The sequence below is a fragment of the Drosophila erecta genome, unplaced genomic scaffold (assembly GCF_003286155.1).
Source record: "Drosophila erecta strain 14021-0224.00,06,07 unplaced genomic scaffold, DereRS2 tig00000000-arrow-pilon, whole genome shotgun sequence".
NCBI lineage: Eukaryota > Metazoa > Arthropoda > Insecta > Diptera > Drosophilidae > Drosophila > Drosophila erecta.
In genome coordinates, this window is record NW_020825194.1 from 8,569,349 (window position 1) to 8,591,039 (window position 21,691).

Sequence of the window (21,691 nt, forward strand, 5' to 3'; positions counted from 1 at the left end):
GAGGAAGTTACACCAAAGGTGTCATTATGATTATTATTTATGCATATGTTGTCTGCATCGATTCGTGGGAAAATTGGAGCAAAATAAATGTGTCGGATGAAAAGAGAGGAGAACTTGTTTCCGCACAAACAAGCTATCTTTCTCGTCGGCTCTTAAAAGTATCAAATTTCGCATAAGTAATTTGTTGTGAGCATAAGTGGGCCCAATTGCTTTCATCTTTTGGGGCCAAACGTAAACACTTAAATATTCATGACCAGCTGATGAAGCTATGCAGAGATAAAGGAGCAGAATGAAAACTGTAGGACTATTTAAGATAATTTAGCATAAAATTTGAGTTATGATGAGTGGAGCAGTGAAGTGAATTATAGCGTCATGTCTTTGTGCTGACCTTTTTCGCTGTAAATTGTTAACTTGTCTGCAAGAAATCTGTGGAAAATGCAATGGTAATTGCTGTTATCTTCGTGCCTTCATCCAGCCGCAAAAATGAAAGACAGGCCAAGAATAACAATACCATTTTCCGCTGATAAGGCTGCAGGCGGATGAAGCCAAGATGCGGTCGTGACTTTGTGCGCGTTGCCGCAAAAAGAGATTGGGAATCTCCTCATGAATTCGAATACCAAGTTTAAAAGGGGCTATGAGTCTAGGTACCTTTATAGTTATAAAGGTTATAAAGAAATTTATCATGTTATGTTCTCTAATCTCACAGAATTTTGATCCTCTTAATCATGGGTCAATGTCTTACCTGCTGAAACTTTCTTTTATCATCTGCAAAACAAGTTACTTCTGGTTTAATTATTCGGATGGCTTATTGGACTTAAGAGGGTTTTCGTAGGAGCAGGCAGATAAGATAAGCAAAGATTTACAGATCTATTGTACTTATTTCAGGCCAGTTGAGATTAACTGGGTTCAAGAATCAGTATAAGCTTATCTTTAGGATGCTCATTACGTTTTCTTCTAACGCCGTTTACCTGACCCACATTCGATCTATTCGAAAACACCTGTTTGCTTGATGACCTCAACTTAATTGACGCTCTGAATCATTTCTTCTTAAAATGCTGTGTTTCAATTGTTAGTCATTTACACGTAATATACCTCCCATTGCCACTCCCCCTTTTCGCCTCTTCTGGGATAAACCACGCCCCTTCGACATCTGCTGCCAATTAGTGGGAAGCTGAAAAAAGCAAAACATCCATGAAATTGCTGCAATTAACTAACAAATTGTTGGGGCAGATCAGTGATTAAAACATGAAAATGCTTTTATTAAGCGAATAAAAAAGAAAGGAACCAATAAACGCAAAGCAAAAAAATGTTTTCAATGCAGCAGCCAATTAACAAAAAAACAATTTTCGTGACTTATATGCAAACGGGTTTAATATTATACTGTTTAAGTTAATAATCCATTAAATTGTGTGGAATAATGAATTTAAATGAAGGAAGGAAGAGTGCCCCAAGCGTATGGATGAGTTGGAAAATGTTTGGATTAAGATTGATCATCAAATAAAGTCAATTATTCTGTTGATATCATATAATGCTAGATTGGATCAGTTATTGAATTAGACAGAGAGATCAATTAAGACTGTCGTCTGAGGTCAGTTATTGAGTAAGATAAATTACAAAGTTCATTTTGTATGCTAATCTATAGACACAAAAGGTCTGAAAACTGCCATAATGAGAATTTTAAATATAATTTTAATGATGATGCTTAAACATCTTGAAACTGGATGATCATTACAACAGTCAAGAACATGCCCCTGAAGAGCGCAGCGCTCTAGTGGAAGAGTCTATATATTCAGTCTATAAATATTTTCCTTCAGATAATGCATATTACAAAAATTTTTTCTATATTAAAGTAAGCTTTATCAAAAAAGAAACGATCATCAGCGATAAGAACTTCAAGGGTATGCAAGCATGGTCGCCTTAAAGGCGATCATCTCCTGGCCTTCTTGTCTTCTAATGAAGCTGAACATCAGCAGTTGTTTGCTCTGGAAAACTGAAGTTCAAACAGATTAAATCACCGATAAAAGCCACGCAAAAAGCGAAAGAAAAATGAAAACCTGATGGGGTTTTGCTGCCTGCGTCACAGATGGGAGTAAAACTGGTTCGACTTGGCCCCCCATCATCGATGAGGCAATGTGGCAATGTCGCTGGCCAGCTTTTCATTGCACCTTTACTTTATTTTACTTTACTATACTATAATTCACCTTTCTTTGCCGCCCTGTCGCCCGCCTTTCTCCGCGTGAAAGTGAGTTCGCTTGGCCTTTGTCTTTGGTCGCCGGTTGGCGGTCGGCGTCTGCAGTGAGTTTGCACTGATTATGGCAATTGCAATTGCAATTGCAATTGCAATTGTCGCTGCAAACAATGCGGCATAAAAAGCAAAAGAGTCAAAGAAAATAAAAGCTCGACGCAATAGCCAAAGCCAAACAGAAGTAATGAAAAGAAATGCAGCTCGTTGAGCGATATACTCTTGGATGAGGTGTCGTAATTTACAGAAAAGGCTGTGCTATAGCGGAAAATAGTGTTCTGAGTATGCGATTTATAAGTTTGAGGTAAATAGCTTTTCTTGAATTATTTAAAAAGGTACTTCCCCGATTACTAACTGCAGTATCACACTTATAGTACACTTAACAGGTAATCAATTTCATCAGACTTTTGGTTGTTTGTGAAAAGCAATGTACATTTTTCTTATAAAAATAACTGGCCTAGGGTATTGCTAGATTCAGTAACCCCTAGACAGACTTCCTTTTGATGTTGATTTTGCTGCTGCTGTCTGTCATTGTCGCCTTGAAACGACATCGTCTGCTGCTGCGTCTTTTGGGTTCAGCGTCTGATTATTGACGAAGTCGACGTCGTCGTCGTCGTCGTCACAATGTTGTTGACATGTCCGCCTGTGCCCCGCCAGCGATCTCCATCCCCATCCCCGCCAGCTCCACCAGCTCCACCAGCTCCTCCGGCACCTCCGATCCGTGTCCATAAATCCCAGGCTGCACCAAGGTGCTCGTGGTGCGCTCTGTGTGTGCACTGCACTTGTCAACGCAATTTGTGGTTTTGTTTCAATCTCCGCCACTCCGCCTTCGGTTTCCCCCTTTCTGGAGACGTCTGCTGGCTACTTGTCATGACATATGTATATATATCTATAGGTATCTATGGGTATCTATGGGGCTTATATGTGTATATATTACCCGTGTGCGTGTCCATTGCGGCCGTGTGTGGCCTGAACCGGGCCTGTCCATATGGGGAGCCATAGCATTTGCATTAAAAATCCATGAGAAATTGATTTTTTCGTTCGGCTTTTCCTCGTTTTCAGATTGTTTTTGTTTTCGTGTGTGGAGTGCGGCTGCTGCAATTAAATAAAAATTATCTGCACGCTTTGGCGATTTGAGAATTCAGTGAACAGATACCCAGATATTCAGGAGGACGGTGGGGAGTGGGAATATGGATATGGATGGCATTGCATCGTGTATGTGCACTTGTCTGCGATTTGTCCGGGCGCGTTAAATTGATTTGCGCGTATAATGATGACCAATTGACTTTGATTCAGAGGCGATAACTAGGTGCAGCATTTATGACAGTTTTTCAAGCGTTGTTTTATTCTTTTTTTGTGATAATTTTCAGGGTTTGTATTCGATATTGTGTGCCATTTGTATTTATAGATTTTATTATATAGTAAACAAACCGTAAATAAAGTCACAAATGATCATTGCGTATTTGCTCTTGAACATTTCTTTGTTCTTCATGCAATGAACGGAATATATAGCTTATTCTTGTTTTCAGAAGTATAAATATTTGCATCCTTTTTATGCTTTCAAATACCTCTTTCGCCATCAATGAGCCGTATTTGCGGAAAGGTTTATTGGTATATTTTATGGAGCATTTATAGCTTAAAAATGTATAGTAATTTAAACGCACACACACGTTAGAATTTTCGTGGCGGTGGAAATTGTCATTGCCATTTGTAAAAATATTTGGGCTAACTGGCCGGCCTTGAAAATAATGAGCGAAGGTCAAAAAGTAATGACATTGCAGTGGAATTATTGCTTAAAAATACCCCACTTCCGTTGATAAGATCCTACGTGTTTGTGGAGCAACGGAAACGGAATAGAAACCCATCCAAAATTTAACAACTTTGCAAGCGAAACTTATCAGAGTGTGTGCATAGCGTTCATAAACATATTTACTCTTTACAGCACGACTTGCGGCTATAAAGGTTTTTGCGCCAATATCCGTTCCAAATTGTCGGGGCCAAAAGCAAACGAAAGAAAAGGGGGGGGAGATGGACTAAAATTGAAAGTGCGCCATGGTAAATTTGACTAATGGGGGTTTTTCCTGCATTATACACTCTCTGATGGATAACCTTTGGGCACTCACTCAACGTAATCGAATCGACAAATTCTTGGCATTTCGTTTCCAAATCAGTTGGAGTTTCAGTGGGCGGATGGGGCGAATGGGCGGTGCTTTGGGGCCTTGCCACCCCCCTGGAAACTTGGAAACTAGAACGGAACTGAGCAGCGTTTGTTGCATTAGCAAAATTGAAATAACAACAGAGGCAAAACCTCACATACTCGTACATATGTATATAGTGTGTGGCATGGTGTGGTGTGGCATGTGTGCCAAACAAGGGCACATATCCCCCGAATTGGGGTCGTGGTCGTACCATCAGAAAGGGCGGCTCAAAACATTTCTCAACAATTAAATTTCTGGTCTGCCGCTTAGCGAGTTGCCCTTTGACATTTGCATTTGGCTTGGGATCTAGAGAGATGTCAAAGTAAAGAGGACCTCCCAACTTTTTTGGCATTAACCCGGGCATTTTACGATTAACGGTTCAGACAGCTCGAAAAGTCATTTCTCACATGTCGCTTTTAAGTCAGAAGAGCAAAAGCGAGGTAAAAGCCCGGTTAATAGTACAATGGCATGAATTGTACACTACGTGCTTTATAAAAGTGTGGATGTTGTGAAATATATGATATATTTTTCATATTACTCTAAGAACACAAAGTGCAGCGTTCAGTGTATTCTAATTTTATGGCCTTGAAAACCTAAAGAGCGACATTTATTTGGGTTTCCAAAACGTCGAACCGTCAGACGTCCAACGAGACTTGTCGAAAATAATTTAAATCTCGATCGGTTAGCCTGACAGCTCCACTGCACATTTGCGCTGCCTGGCTCGAGATCTCTCGACATGTCAACAGAAATAAGCCAGCTTACGAGCCACGACACACAGAACCCGGTCGAAAGCAGGGCGTCTGAGAGGCAAGAAACCAAACCAGACGACGAATGCCACAGAACACGTAATGATGATAAACGCGGGATGCAAGAAGTGGCCGTGTGGGTGGCGGTGGAGCAACCGCTGCAGGAATGGAGGGTGCTGCATGGAATGGGGTTGGGTGGCTGGGTGGTTGGAGGTGCCTATTCTTTAACCCATACAGCTCGGTGACATAATCGGCACAGTTGGCCTGGCAACAACTGTTTTGCCAGCGCTTGTTACAAAACAGCCAGTTGGAGGGGCTTCTCAAAGGGGCCGAGTGGGTGGGCTTGGAAGGGGAGGTGGGGAGAGTGGAAAAGGAGCACTTGATATTAAAATAAACAAAAGTATATGTGCGTACCGAAACTCTGACTGTTTGTGCCGCTTGCGGACTTCCGATGACGAATGGGACATTTTCTCGATTCATGTACTCGTACCATTGATGGATTTTCGAGAAAATTATAGCCTACTCGGTGCTTAGGAGTTGCGCTGGGCAACGAATTTCCAATTAATTATTTGCATAGCGTAGTACGGAGAAATGCGAGCGACAGGTATAATGGGAAGGAACGGAACACATTAAATATGATTCAGCCAACTTGACGGTTAATTTGTGGGTACAGAGGGTATAGGGAACGGAACCTCTCTATCGATAGGGGCAATCAGCGTAATGATGCTTTTCCCGGGCAATCGATAGCCCTGATGATTGGCTTGTATAATCCGGAGGTAACGGAAGTTACAATGCTATACCTATGGTTACCAACAGCCGACTGCCAACTGCCAACTGCCAACTGCCAACTACCAATCAACCAATCTACGAATCAATATTCACGCACACAAGCTTGGTGCCCCCATCCTTTTACTTTGGGGGAATCGGAGATTGGAGGTCATGCCGTGTCTGACCCAAAACTGCACGCTTTCTGGCCGTTATGTGTTTGCTTTTTGGTCTGTGACCTTTGACATCCGAATGCCTTGCCATCTACGTAGTTGGACTCGGGTTGATTGACATAATTCGAGCTACCGCCTTGATTTGAATTTCAGTTTTTGCGATGGACTCAATGTTATGGAATGGAAAAGCTGTGCCTGTGCTGGCCCTTTGTCGCATATCGATTTCGCTGAAATGTCAATCGAAACTTTGGCAAAATGTCATTGAACCGCCGCTGCTGATCGGGGGGCGTACGCTTAGCCTGTGGGCGTGGTCGGGCAAGACATTTGCCTTGGCCATTTTATGGCTTCATTTCAATTTAACATTAATTGGTGAATGTTCATTGTTGCCGTTGTTGTTTCGCCTGCATTTTCATAGTTTCGCCTGCGGCCGGCAATCAACAAGCAGCTGGCATCTCTCCCGCTCTCTTCCTCTTGGTGCACTGGCCGAAAAACTTGCTGCTTAGTCATCAAATTGCTTAGTAGTCGGGCAATAAATAAATCAAGCTTTGAATCAAGAGTGTAACTGCCCAAACTTAAAACTTTGCAAGAAATGTACAAATATGTAGCACATAAATGGTATCTGGGCATAGACTTTCGAATATAACTGATTCTCAAGCTGTATTCTTCGATTGCTTTTCTTTTCCCCAGGTGTAGTGCCTTATTTTCCTTTCGCTCCTCCTCGTCCTGCCCTCCAATCCACTCCACACCACACCGCCGCACTCCATGCCGCCCATGCTCCACTGGGTCGGCTGTGTCTGCGTTTTGGCCATGCAGATTGTTTGCTGGCTGGAACATTTTCAATGCATAATCAACAGCAACAACATCCAGCTACGTGACGAATTACGTGCAAAATTGCTACCCAACAGCCACATCGACGAGCCAAGTGTTGCCCTTTGTGCAGCTGCTGTTGCTGCTGCTGCTGCTGCTTTTGTTGTGGATGTGGATGTTGCTGTTGCCATGACGTTTCGCCGCTTTTTATTAGTTTTATTTAATTTTGCGACTCAAAGACCTTTTTCTAATGCGCAAAAAACATATTCTCCTTGCGCTGGATCTTCACTTGGATTGTCACGTACATCATGTCTAAAGTTTTATTGATCCCCCGCCTTTTTTTTCGGCTTTATTCTCGGCTAATAGTTTCGTATGGGAGTTTCTGGTACGCACAACGCATAATTTTTGAATCAAATTGCATTTTTCGTGGCTGCCACAAGAAGATCGCAGAGGTAACTCCCCTTTTTACATTTTTTTTGATTTTTTTACTTTGGATCGACTGAGTTGGCTGTTGCGCTTGCAGGTGAAATTGTGTGCAGCGTAACATATTATTAAATTGCCTTGATTATGGCCAGAGAGCCATCGCTCGGAGCTTCGGAGCCGGCGTGGCCAGAAAGAAATAGCCAATTTGAAGCCGGTCGAGTATTTCCTGTCGTGTTGCCGCTGTTCCTCTCCGCTGACCGGCAATTAAAGTGTGTAAACATGGCCGACTGAGCCGGCCAAAAGTGAACTAAATCGACTGTCGGAGTGGCAGACGTTTGATCATAAATCTTAGAATGCTGCCAAAAATAGAGTCATTCTTTGGGGGTACCCAAATGGAATGGACTCGATTCGTTTCGATTCGATCCGATGCGATCCAATGGATGGATGGATGCATGGCTGCTTGGGCATGTTCAGAACAGCAGAACAGGAACGAAAAAGAGCGATAAAGACCAAAAATAAACCCGCCACACACATGCAGCAGACAACAAAGAAATCGAATGCTAAGAAGGTGCCTCAAAAATGGGGTGGTACTGCATCCGAATGAAGGAGAATACTATTTTTGGAGCACCGATCTGGAAATACTCTGGGATATGTCAGGAGTTCATTAGAGTTCGGTAATTAAAGGTGATTGATATCGTAGAGTACATAAAAGGCGCGTGAAGTAGCTTATAGGCACAATTTTAAGGAACAATAAGTTTAATGTCATTTAATGGTAATAAAAGGAAAATCTGTTTTTCAGATACAGTATCTTCTGTGCTGTACGAGTAATCCCTCTATAGGTAACTTCATATGTGAGCATTTAAGTTCCATTACCGGAGTAATTCCATTTTATTTACGGGATTACCTTATCGGAATTACCACATATTGGTAATGCCACAATGTAAGGGTATGGAAAGGTTTTTGCCCCTCTAATGATTGATCTACGATTAGTTGAGCAAATGGAGGTTCTTCCAAATTAACTCTGGAGTGGGGATTTGGGTTGGAAGCGAACCGAACGGAGCCATTTATATGGGTCAATAGACTGACGATCGATTGATAATGGCTTGTGAGATAATTGTTGTGCCAGTTTTTCCCTTTTTCAATTTACGTGTTTGGCTTTTCGTCATAAATAGAACTTATAGACGGGTTCTTCGATAGCATTTCTTCAACTTTTTCATTTAGATTTATTTATTGCTATAAAATAGGCGTTAGTTTGGCTTAGTTACTTTATTTCCTTGCTTTTTGTCGATGTGTTTATTATGTCATAACGATTTTAGTCACGCATCTGTGTCGACTATTTTCATAACTTTTTCTTTATTGCTTGGCTTTATTTGCTTTTCTTTAGCTTTGTTTCTGCTGCGTTTGCTTTCACACCTGCAATGTAACGCTTTTGTTTTTCTACACACTTTTTTCTCGCTTTTCATTTGGCAAAATTATGTCACTTTTTGTTTAAGTGCTTATTTAAACAACGCCAAAAAGTTTCAATTTCCGTTTGCTCATTAGGTCTAGGCGTGCTGTTGGTTTTGGGCCATTCCGAAGCAGTTTACAGGGGGAATTGTGTAGTGAAGGAGGGCCTACATAATTAAGCGCTTTCCGACCAACTACGAACCGCCGGAGGAACCGCCCACACGCTGCGGTAGAAATAACTTAATGCCCCATCAAAGTAGCTGCGATTTCGTTTCGCCTTTGGGGCTGCACATGCAAATACCCTGTAGTAATTCAAATAGATAGGGTGATGATTTGATGAATTGGCAGTGAAGAATGCCAAGAGTTAATTCTTACAAGTATCTACAAACAAATTATAAATGTAAATGTAATGTAAATGATGAGTAATACAATGATACATAGATTTTAACAAGGGTACCATCTAGTCTGGTCTTCTTTCTATTACAATACTTGTTTTCTCTTTGCGGATGATTTATTCTTCCCTTCTAATAATTTTGGGTGCTAATGAGTTTAACAACCTGCGACCATTTATGACGAGAAATTCGAAAATGGTTGTTGAAATGAACTGGGAATACCGAGCAATTGTTTAGTCACCGAAAACTAAATGAATCAGCTTGAAGACCCAGTGAAACTCATTGGTTTTATTTCGAAAAGCTGAAGATACTGTGTATATACCAGCATCATTGAAGTTCACTTGTACCGTGTTCGCACGCTGCGAAATTTATTTCTTATCAAAGTCCAAAAGTGTTATCGCAAAAAGAAAAAAGTGCATATCACACATGTGAACCCATGACATCATACACACAGAGCTAAAAGAATAGATGATGAAATGGTTAGAGCACATGCAGTACTTCAGTGTTTTTTGCTGACCGTTCCCAGATCCATTTAGGGGGGCAGAATAATTAAATGCCATCTATTGAGAAGATGGTGATGTTGATGTAGATGAGGCTGATGGTGATGATGATGAAGATGGGAGAATGGTTTCTATAGTAGAACCGGCAAATATCATTCCTGTCATTCCCCACTGTTTATTTCTTCTATCTATAAGCTTGTCAATAGTTTCATAATCACGCAGACTGGCAGCAAAAAGTCGTGCCCAGCTCAACCCAGCACTTGGCATTTGTTTATTAAAATTGCTGAAAGCAACGCGAGCGATAATGACGTTTGCTCGTAAAAACCAAGATATTAGCATATTCATGCTTTCATTACGATGACAAACTGCAGCGTGGCGGTGATGGCAGCAGTTCGGTTTTTATGCTACTAATGCATCCCAGCCAACCACGAGTCCAAAAAGTGAGACAAAACAATGCTCCAAATCGGAGCAGACAACTCGGTAATGGAGGCTAGTGCAGAAATAGAAACACTCCACCAATGAAAAGCGAAATGGGTTGCTTCTCCATCTTGGCACTCCGCGTGCTTTTTTTTATTTTTAGCCAGAAAAACGAGGAGAAGAGAATCACGAATGGAGGGTAAAAACTAAATACGAATACTACTGTCAGTCGGCAAAGAAAAATCCATAAACATAGGCACATAATGGAGCCAAAGCTTAAGGAAATCTAGCCACGCAACGATCATAGGGTTCCGAAAATACTCTTTTCGGCCAATATAAGTTTTCAGCGATGGAAACTAAAAGCTAGCAATAAATAAAGTGGATTTAAGGAGAAAACACAATTTTCTATATATTTAAAGTTATGATAAGATATACATATATGTATCTAGACTTACTCAGTTGCATTCGCTTTATCGGCAGTTTTTTATTTATAACGTTAGAATGTTGACACTAAGTTTAAGATAACCAGGTAGGCTTACAAAGTAATCGGATATATGATAAGTGCTATTTATTTATATTAGTTTGGATGACTAGCAATAGTCACCATACTTCTTTTAGCATAGTTTTAAAAAAACGTGCTCAAGAGCAGCTCAGACTTTTGCGCTTGCCAAGTAAACTAAATACACTTTTTTTTTTGCTGCCCTGCCTGTTTGTTTGTTTAATTTTAGTCAGCTTTGTTTTGGTCGTCGGGGTGCTGGAGTAGTGCAAATTTGTTTGCCAAAAAAGCAGCTGGCAAAGGCAAGCCAATGGCAAAAATATTGTTCGAGACGTGCCGCTGCATAGGCAAACAAAAAACCAAAAACTGGCAAGATCAGGGAGCAGGGCTGGACAAAAAATTAAAACTTCCATTGTTCAGTTGAGACATGTGTTTTGTAAAAAAAAAAATACAATACAATTTGAAACCAAACTACCAGCGACGCCAAACAAGCTTTTAAATGAACTTTCTGCTGATTATGTAACAAACTAAAAGCGACTGTGAGGCAAAGAAAGACTATCTTTGTTGTTTTCCACCCGGGCGCCTAAAGAAAAGTGGTTAAGAAATTGACGAGCGGCAATTTGCATAAATGGAATTAGTGAGACGCCGCTAACAAGGCCTAAAGAAACCAGCCCAGACCCACAAACGCGTTGACCCTGTCAGCCGATTTGAATAAGTTGTATCTCAAAGCTACGCAGTCCTGCGATCTGTTTATTTTAAGTTTAGAACACATTTAGTAGTTCATGCATTCTAATGGAGAGCAGTATTGTGATTAATTTATTTATAGTATATTAGGATGTAAATACAGAGCTGAGCTCTGTATCGTTCTTGAAAGTTTCTGAGCTGGTTTCATGGATAATTGGTTGCTTAATACAATGCTTATGTGTATACATTTTACTTGCCTTGCTGATTTTTTATGCTCCGCAATTTGGATGTTCTCTTTTGACCATTCTTTGCGCTTGAATTTCGCTGGCAAAACGAGTTTTTTCGTGAATGTTTTTTGAAGTTGTCTCAATGAGAGTTTCATTCTTGAAATGCAAACAGCTGTGTAGCAGATACGTGTGCACAGATACAGATACAGATGCGGATATGGATACAGATACAGATACGAATACGAATGCGAGTGCGAGTGCGAATACTGAGATACAAGCACTCAGATACAGATACATCCACGGCATGTGAATGGGCATGGGAAGCATGAGAAGAGCCCGGCATTTCGCCCATCAGCTAACCCAAGCACAGACCGCAAATTTAACCATAAAATATGGTAACGAAACACCTGCTCTTACCTGCGCAAAAAAGTGTCGTCTGTCCGCCCTTCTCACCTAAGTGTGTGCTGTGTGTGCGTGTGTGTGGCTGCCATTGTTTCCCTCCTGTTTATTGTTTAATCTGCCATTGCACTTTGCTGGTTCTTGCATTTATTTGGCATGACACTCGAGGGGCGACACTGCAGTTTGAATATTCTACTAGCACTTCTTCACCCTACTCAAATTTCAAATGCTACGGATGAACAAGAAGTGCAACTATCTATTTCTGCTCCTCAACTACACTTCTCCACTGTCGCCGCATGTAAATAGAGCCCTCCCTCCTTTGCTCCATTCACTACTCCTCTGCTGTTGACGACAGGCAAACTCAGAGATTTATGAAAGTTATAAATATAGTGAGGCGAGTTCCCCTGCTGCCACCGAATCTGGAGCAAACGAAGAAGCAGATGCAGCTGCCATTTGTGGTGAGCACAACCAACCGAATTTGATCGAAAACTTTGCCCGCAAAATGTTATTTTTAAAGTTTCGCTATCGTTGTCGCACTGAGTTATGGCCTTACTTTCCTGGTTTACCACAGCGCTGCAAATGAGGGTGGGTGCATTATGGTCATGTTCCCAACGAAGTACAACAAGTTGCGTCATAGAAGCTTATTCAATTTGTAAACAATCTTTCATCTTCAAGAAGTTAATTCTGCATGGGATATTTCCTGTTGGGCACTGATTGGCTACATTATAATGAGCTACTGTTCAAATGAAGTTAGGAGTAGCACTGATTTCACTAAAGGTCAAAGTGCATCCTAATACACATTGATATCCCCTCTGCACAATTGATTTCTGTGCTACCATTCCCGCTGACCTTTCGACTCTCGCTGCCTGTCGCTTGTTGCACCTCACACAGTGGACCCTGTCATCCGCAGACCCCGCGGTAAACTCAATTAGAGGTGCAGCCAGACGCTAAAAGCCTTGCGAGTGCTCATTTGGCGGCGACTCGCGCGCCCACCTGGGCTAATCAAATGAGTGCAACGAGAATACGTGGGTTACTTTGGTGTAATAATCAAATTAATTTGCATAAGCTGCGCCGCGACCCCGTGACATTAAACCGCTGCGGTTGCACGGGCGGCACATCCAGTGCCTATGGTCAGGTCAGCTCGGTTGCCCTGATTTCGGAGCCCTACCCTTGGTGGCGTTTGTTGTTCGGTTGTTTGGGAGGTCCTGCTGCACTTTTTAGCATGCAATCCAGTGGGGGAAAGGGCGGCGGGCTACATGTTTGCCCTTTGCGTTAGTTTTGAAATTTATTGTAATGCGATTGTGTCGGCCAACTGTGGGTCTCGTTCTGGGCTGGTTGCTTGCATGCATGCAAGGCAAACCGGCGAAAATCGATGCTTTGAGGGCACTGTCATGCAACCGGGCGGTAACTATGTATAATGGAGCACACTTTTACGCCCATTTCCCCACAAATACCAGCTGCAGTTGTACACTTCAAAAAATCACTTTCTGAAAGCATGCCAACAACTAAATCAAATATTTTCCAAGAACGTTTAAATGTTTTGAGGCTTAGATATGATTTTCAGCACTATTACCATTTTAAGGGTCCTGATTTTTTCGAGTGCAGCGAAAACCCCAAACACACAGACACGAAAATTGATTTCCCTAAACAACAGCAAAAGTACAAAACCGAAGCCGGCACCGCAGATACAGATACACAACAGATACAGATACAAATGCACATACAAATATCAGCACAAACTCTGGGGTCGCGCCATCAAAGATATCGTATCTCATGGATGCCCCTTTAAGCTACATGTGTACGTGATTTTTGTTATAGCGTACAGTGTTTTCAATGTACTCCTGTTTTTTTGGTTGGCTCGTCGTAATGTGCTTGGTTTAGTTTAGTTTTGAAATTGAAATGTATGCAAATAGTGGCAAATGTTGCCTTTGAAAATCGATAAATTCTTTGATGGCAGAGAGCCCAGCTGATTGCATGTGAAGTAGTCACGCAAATAAAGGGGCATGGGGGTTGTAAAACCCTCAAAACTGTTGTACCAAGTAATCAAGATTTATGCGATTTGTTAATGAATTCTCGCCACCATACCCCAAAGGGAATTGTACCAAAATGGAAAATCTTTCAATTGAATGTTGAGTAATATGATGGCCCTAGATGGGCTATAGTTGGCGGCGGATTGTGGGACTTTTCTCATGGCTACACGCATATTGTGTAAATATTTACTCCGTTTCCAATAATGATCACATCTCGAATTCTCTGTTTGCCTTTGTTTCGCCCCAAGTTTGTTTGTTAATTGAATTCAATTTGGACAGCAGTCAAATGACAAACTTTCATTATTATTAATCAGGCCGGGCTTAATCAATTTAACCCAGTTTATTCTCGGATGCTGCTACCGGGTGGGTGGTCCCATTGTTCCAGTGGTAACTGTCGCCTAATTAGAGCTAATATAATATGAATGACAAATGGTATTATTAACTAGTAGTTTTTAAGCTCTAAGCCTGTCGATTTCCGCAAAAGCTTTAGTATTCATATTATATTTTAAAACTGTTTAGTTGAATTAGTTAATATACAACTTAATAAAGCTGTCAGTTGATTTACTGTAACTTCGTGTTGGCTAACACTCAATCTCCAAATGCCAAATGATGATGCCAAGCTGTCCAGAGCGCATAGACAGGACTGTACATCAAGTCGGAGGATATGTCTGTACATATCTAAACAAAGTTGCAGCGCTAATTTGAAGCCAGCAAACAGAAAACAGCCAGCAGACAGGGCGAGAGTGATGAGCATTTGCCATTTCACCTTGCAACGCGCCCAGAGTCTGGGTGGTGCACCACACCACACCACCCCCAAGCTGCAACCCACTTGCGGCACCACCGCCCCCTGAAATTCTGTCTGCAGTGCACATTTTCAAGAGCCACCCCCTTCTGTTGCGCCCATTCAGCCCACGCAAAAGGGGAGCAAGTTTAAATGCAGCGAGCAAAAATCAATGCAACCCCAGAGCAGCCCCACCTTGCAACCCCCTCCGCACCCCTGGAGCCCCCTCGAGCCCCCTTGGCACCTCCACCGGTGGAGTACATTAAAAAAATCCATTTGCCATGTTTGTGAGTGGGCGTGGACCGGCGCCAGGCTGGTTTATTAGATTGCCGTAAATAAGTTTATGATGTGCCCGAAAAAATAGCCAACGAAACTTGTATTAGATGTAATAAAAATAAACCGGGACACATCCACATCGCCACCATGCTAATGAGAAAGTCGTTATTGAGCGAAATTTTCCACCATTTTTGGGATATAATTAACCCTCTAATTATGCGGATTACCCACCAGTTGTCGATCTTGGTGCAGTAATTTGAGGCAGGATGGAAGGTGACACACTCCTAAGACTTCCAAGGGAAAACCAATTACACTTGGAGAAAGGGAAATGGAACTTGCTACTTAGCCAGAGAAAATGCTCAATCCATGGATTCGTACTTTATTTAGAAAACTTAGGTTTTGCACACTGCACTGCAGCGGAGACAGAGCGGAGCCACTTCCTCATTTGAAATTCTAGAAAACCAAGAAGTTGCAGAGTAATATATATAAATGTGTATATATATAGAAGGAAAGGGGGTCCCAAGGCAAGTGTGAGCCACTGAGATGTTGGAAATGAGCAATTTCTTTGGCATTTACTTTGAAACTGTTTTGCTTTAGTTTTCTGCTGCCATTTTACTTCTTGTTTTGTTTCGTTCCCTTTTGCTCTTGCTAAGTGGGAAAACTTTTCCTTTATTGTTTTCCTTTTCTTGCATAACATAATGGCTGAGCAGTTGCAGCCGTATCCAGGCATTGTGTGAATTACCAAAATATAAATAAAATAAAAATAAACACAACTAAAACCATAACCATGTGCATTTCCATTAACTATGTAATTTTCAATTCCATTTTCACTTGCAGCACCGACGGCACTGAATCCCCCATACTGGCTGAAGACGGTGGCGATGGTCATGACAAACCGCGATTGCGCTACGGGGAACTAGTGATACTCGGGTGAGTCCAGGAAAATAATAACAATAATGCACATACTCGTACACACATGCGTAGTTCTTGAGGTAAAGTACTTTGTTTGTACTATAATTACACAGGTGCTTTTGTAAGGCAGAGTTTCCCGCTGCCAAGTGCTGAAATGGGCACTTCAGGTCTTTGAGTTCCTTGTTCTTCGATTGTAAGCCTTTTACAGAGCTATTTAGTATAAAACAAAGGCTAGGTCAATAAAGTACTCAAGTCAATTAAGATATTGCAGTTGCGGCCTTTTACTTTCGCTTTCTTGTGTACTTGAACATAATTGATAAAGGTTAAACAATGACTTCAATTGTATTTAAACACATTAATGTTTCGTGGCTTTGATAGTCCTATAATCAGCTGAATCAATGGGGATACTACCGAATTATGCCACTTTGCTGATTAACATCTAAGCGGCTTAAACAGATTACCTACTTAGCATTCGTAGATCAAAGATTAGCTAACCAGTTACATCTGACACAATCTAACCAGCACCAGCCAAACAGAATCTCTTGACATCCTATTACCGTCCATCACGGATTCATAAATTAAGATTCACTGCACTTTTATGGGATCTTCAACCGAACCGCGCACACCTAAAAGACCCAACGATTCCGGCCACCAGCCCAATCAGTCAAATGTACGAGTTTGTAGCTCCATCCAATCCGCCGCTTACAGAAGTTTAAGTGCTGGCTCTGTAAGCATGAAGCTAGACGCATAAATTTGATCCACGCAGCGGTCCGCCGGCGGAGATTGATGATTCTGGCCACCAGTTGGGACGGATGATTGTAAATCTTGGATTTGGAGGGACCAACCAACCGGGCGAGCGCTTGACATTGTGCTGATTGGCAACGCTTTGCCGCTGACTCACAGCCAAAGTGCGACTCACAGACTCCGGGAATCGGTCGCCAGGCTTGAGTCATTAGCCGAAAGCGTTCCGAGTTGGAGCTGCAGTGAGTCCCAGTTCTTTATGTCCCAGTTGTTGTGGGCATTTGTTATCTTAACACTTTTTAATTGGCCATAGGACAAAGGCGGGAATGAAAACGAAATTAAGGGAGCGGAGACCCTATGTAGTTCTTCATCAATTCCCCATTTATCACGACAACCATGCTGGTGCCCCGAGCAACATGTGGTCACTCATTGAGGATTCCCCACTCCATGGGCACGGTGTGTGTGATATATGATAGACAACCGGACGATGATTGCTGCTGGATGATTGCTGGAACGGACGCGTATGAACACTTGGATTGTTGTCAGCAAATCTGAAACTCTTAATGGTTGTCATCAAAATGAGACATCACCAATTAACAAGCTGAAAGGCACAATGCCGGCCAAATGTGGGCATGAATAAATCCAAAAACCTAAGTAGCCTCATATTTAAGTGCAAAGCAAAAGGTCAACATGTCCCGAGGGTTCGAACGTGGCTGTAAACATGGATTGGATTTATGTTTTTCATCAGTTTCTGGTTCTGAGAACTTTACATCACGCAACGAATAGTTGATTGCTCATGGATAGATCACTTCAAAGGAAGAGATGTTCGGGAATTTCCTAAATCCCTAGTTTTATTACCAACACGGGGAGTGGTATTTTCCAAAATCATGCCTGCTTGCTTGTCAATGAAATCCCATAAAATATTATTATTGGCATTTTATGTCTGATCATTAAGTCTTAGCTTTAGCTTTTTTATAGCTTCATTATTCTACTTTGGTAAATCTTATACTTAAAAGTCATAAATATGCACTAAACTTTAAAGAGAGAACGACGAAATATGAACTTATTATGCACACTTAACTTTGTCGTGTCGCGACATTTGCCGATTGACACTAAAGGATTATAATGCAGCCATTAAGCTATTTTACTTTCTGACATCTAATGATTAGACATCTGCTATGGGTTGGTTCCCTTAACAAAATGAGACACACTTTGCAGTTATCAACGCTATCGATCCCGAGTCAATAATACTCGTATATCCATTTATTAGAACAGACATCCGCGGGTAATTGCATGGCTTGTGCTAATGTAGCAAAAAGGCCCAAAAAGCTAACCCGCTATTCTTTGAGTTATTGGTGGCCATTATCTAGGGGAGGCAGGGAAGTGTGCTGCCCACTAATTGTGTAAGCATACTGCCGACGTAGAACTTGACCCACAAAACCGAACGAATTATATTTGTTGAGCAATGATCCCGCATGCCAGCTCTTATCTACTTGCCCCACATCTGTCAGCAAATGTATCTCACACTAAAACGCTATCCGTCCCGTTGCAGCTACAATGGTTACTTGCCACAGGGAGATCGCGGCCGACGACGCTCCAAGTTTGTGCTCCACAAGCGGACGGAGGCGAGTGGCGTCAAGCGGTCCAAGCACTACATCGTCCAATCGCCACAGACCTCGAAGGCCATTCTGGATGCCAATCAGCATTCAATCTCGTACACACTCTCACGCAACCAGGCGGTAATCGTGGAGTACAAGGAGGACACGGAAACGGACATGTTTCAGGTGAGACGCCCAAAGGTTTTCGCACTGACCGGGCCCCCAGAGCTTCGGTTTCACAGTCTGACTTTGATGAATGTTGTTTGGCTAATTAGAGGCGCCAAGGGCCAGAAATTGTGCCCCATTCCTGAAGGTCAGAGGTCTTCTCTGTTGGCTTCTGGCCTTAGCCGCTGTCACAAAACGACATTCAATATTTATGTCAGTCTGGCAACTAAAGTATCTCTTCCTGACTGACATCACAAGTGTAATGCCAATATTCGTCATTTATTTACTTTGTGATATTGTGATATATTGCCTAATCATTTCCTCCTTCCCCCAATTGCTCATACTCGTACTCGAATAATCATGTTTGCCGTTCTCCGCCAGGTGGGACGCTCATCGGAGTCACCCATTGACTTTGTGGTGATGGACACGCTGCCGGGCGATAAGAAGGATGCCAAGGTTATGCAGAGCACAATTTCTCGGTTCGCCTGCCGCATTCTGGTCAACCGCTGTGAGCCTGCCAAGGCGAGAATATTCGCCGCGGGCTTCGATTCGAGCAGAAATATATTCCTTGGGGTAAGTCGGCTGTTCGTCCGGTAATCTCCTGCTGATTCTAATGAGATTCGAACTTGATTTTTGCACAGGAGAAGGCCACCAAGTGGCAGGACAATGTGGAAATCGATGGCCTGACCACCAACGGTGTACTCATTATGCACCCCAAAGGATCCTTCTGTGGCGGCAATGCCAAGTGCGGACTCTGGCGCGAGTGCTCCGTGGGCGGCGATGTGTTCAGCCTGCGCGAATCGCGTTCAGCCCAGCAAAAGGGGCAGCCGGTAGGTGAACTTTCGAAATGCAACCCAACAGTTGATTAAATTCCTACTTTGCCACTAGATCTATGACGAATGCAACATCCTGCAGGATGGCACACTTATTGATCTCTGCGGCGCAACATTGCTCTGGCGTTCCGCCGAGGGCTTGCAGCATTCGCCGGTTAGTATCTCAAACAGAAATCAGTCAAATTGCCAAAGACCACCTCTATGAGAAATGAACTAATCCATTAATTTATGACAGACCAAACACGATTTGGAGAAACTTATCGATGCCATTAATGCCGGTCGTCCACAGTGCCCGGTGGGCCTGAACACGCTGGTTATACCACGCAAAGTTAACATTGGGGATCAGGTGAACCAGCCTTACGTGTACTTAAACTGCGGCCATGTCCAGGGTAAGCTGTAATGTTTCGGGATATTGTAGCGCAAATGATCTAACTCTCGCCCTACTTTGGCAGGCCATCACGATTGGGGGCAGGACGAGAACACTGGCGCCCGACGCTGTCCCATGTGCCTGGAACTCGGTCCGGTGGTCACCCTGTGCATGGGCTTGGAACCAGCCTTCTATGTGGACGTGGGCGCTCCGACGTACGCGTTCAATCCATGCGGACACATGGCGACTGAAAAAACTGTCAAGTGAGCGATGAAAGCCAGTTGCGGCTGGGAAACGACTCTACTAATTGTGGGTTTATCTTCCAATCTTATAGATACTGGGCCAATGTGGAGATACCTCACGGCACCAACGGATTTCAGGCCGTCTGTCCCTTCTGTGCGACGCCCTTGGATGGAGCGACTGGCTATATAAAGTTAATATTCCAGGATAATCTAGATTAAATATAAATATAATGGATTAACAAATGTATTTACGTCTATATAGATACTGTAGTAATTGAAAGATGTCCAAGTTTGAAGCAGGCATTAAAACTAGGCTTTATTTATTATCATTAATTAACATTTAAAGGCAACAGAAAACGGAAACAATTTCTAAATACTGAATTAAACAAACACAAGAGGAGAACAAATTTAATTGAAGAAAATGTTGTATTTGTTGTGTCTATTGCTGCTACAGTTTTGCATTATTCGATTGCTACTATATAATTACTGCATTATGTTTAGCAAATCAATGCGATTAATTACGAAATGAGCAATGCCGCTTTCATCGCCCCATTATACACCCCATTCCCCGATCGAAATTGCATGTTAATGTTTCATGTTTGGTTTCCTCCACTGTATAATGTATAAATTATTTGAAATTATGAAAGCAAGGCATACGAACGCAATGATCAGCAGCACACATCAACCATGCGAATTAATTGAAATTGCATAAATGTAAAAGTTGAGACCGAATGTAAATCGCAGATATATTTATTGTGTATAATTGTGTAAAAACAAAAACAAAAGATTGAAATGTAATCGTTGAACCTAATTATTCGCAATCGATTGCAACTACCCAGCATTGCTATGGAGTGGGCAATCAACCCATGAGCAGAAAAATCATTTACGTATTTCTCACCAAATCTAGAGCTTACATTTAGATCGATGAAAGATCGAGGAGAACCTAACACAATTATAAGCAACAATTAAACTTCAGCAAATGAAAACATGGTAAAGCATTATTCTAAATAACAAATAAAAAGTGAAAAAACAAAGACCGTATGAACAACATGTATAGTTTCAGAACTCTGTCAACAAAAACGTATAAAAAGCGAAACCACGAAATCGAACGCATTATGTATGATAGCATCATACGTATGTGTAGATCTATATACATAGGTTTAAATATATCTGCAGCGATCTATGTATGTTGATATTCATTTTCTGCCCAAAACGCATTATACATTACTAAGTTAGTTAATCTTACACCTTATTATTATACATTACGATTATTTGTATTATTATTTTGTATGCATTAAACACATTTGTGTGTTCATTGAATTTTGCGCCGCGGTGTGTTAACAAATCACAACATTGCAAAACAAAAACAAAACAACAAAATAGTTCATAATAAATACAAAATGTAAAATAAAAACTTTCTAGAAATACATAAACTAATCATGAGTTTTAACTTCTGGAGGTACAAGTTTGGATGTGGATATGAAAACATTTTTACGATTAAACATCCATTTTTAACTATGGCATTATGAAAATTATGTTACTCATACATAACAGGGCAGAATTATTTAGAAATCCCCTTAAATAAATTTATGTCAGAAATTATCTTTTCGTTTTTTCTGAATTTGCTATGAGCACATTTCTTTTTTTTCTTCAAAACATTTCTAAGTTTTATTTTCCTGGAATAAAGTAATCGGAATTAGAAGTGATTGATTTAAAAGGCATACTTTATTCACTGACGATCCAAAATATTTATTACTTTCTGTATATCTGGCAAGAACATATGAGGTAAACAAATCGACTCAGCTGGGTCTAAAATGCGAACGTTCACTGC

General features: G+C 41.7%; 1 protein-coding gene across 1 annotated transcript in view; it reads left to right on the top strand.

Annotated features, from left to right (window-relative positions):
- Positions 1 to 20,277, top strand: part of LOC6555313 (protein pellino) — a 29,774-nt gene extending 9,497 nt beyond the window's left edge. Inside the window, exons 3-10 of the mRNA XM_001982050.3 lie at positions 15,840 to 15,932; positions 18,208 to 18,439; positions 18,800 to 18,991; positions 19,060 to 19,248; positions 19,307 to 19,405; positions 19,487 to 19,640; positions 19,704 to 19,881; positions 19,953 to 20,277. Coding sequence (XP_001982086.1) covers positions 15,840 to 15,932; positions 18,208 to 18,439; positions 18,800 to 18,991; positions 19,060 to 19,248; positions 19,307 to 19,405; positions 19,487 to 19,640; positions 19,704 to 19,881; positions 19,953 to 20,079 — 1,264 coding nt within the window. The 3' untranslated portion in view covers positions 20,080 to 20,277. The remainder of the gene's footprint in view (positions 1 to 15,839; positions 15,933 to 18,207; positions 18,440 to 18,799; positions 18,992 to 19,059; positions 19,249 to 19,306; positions 19,406 to 19,486; positions 19,641 to 19,703; positions 19,882 to 19,952) is intronic.
- Positions 20,278 to 21,691: the final 1,414 nt, after the last annotated feature.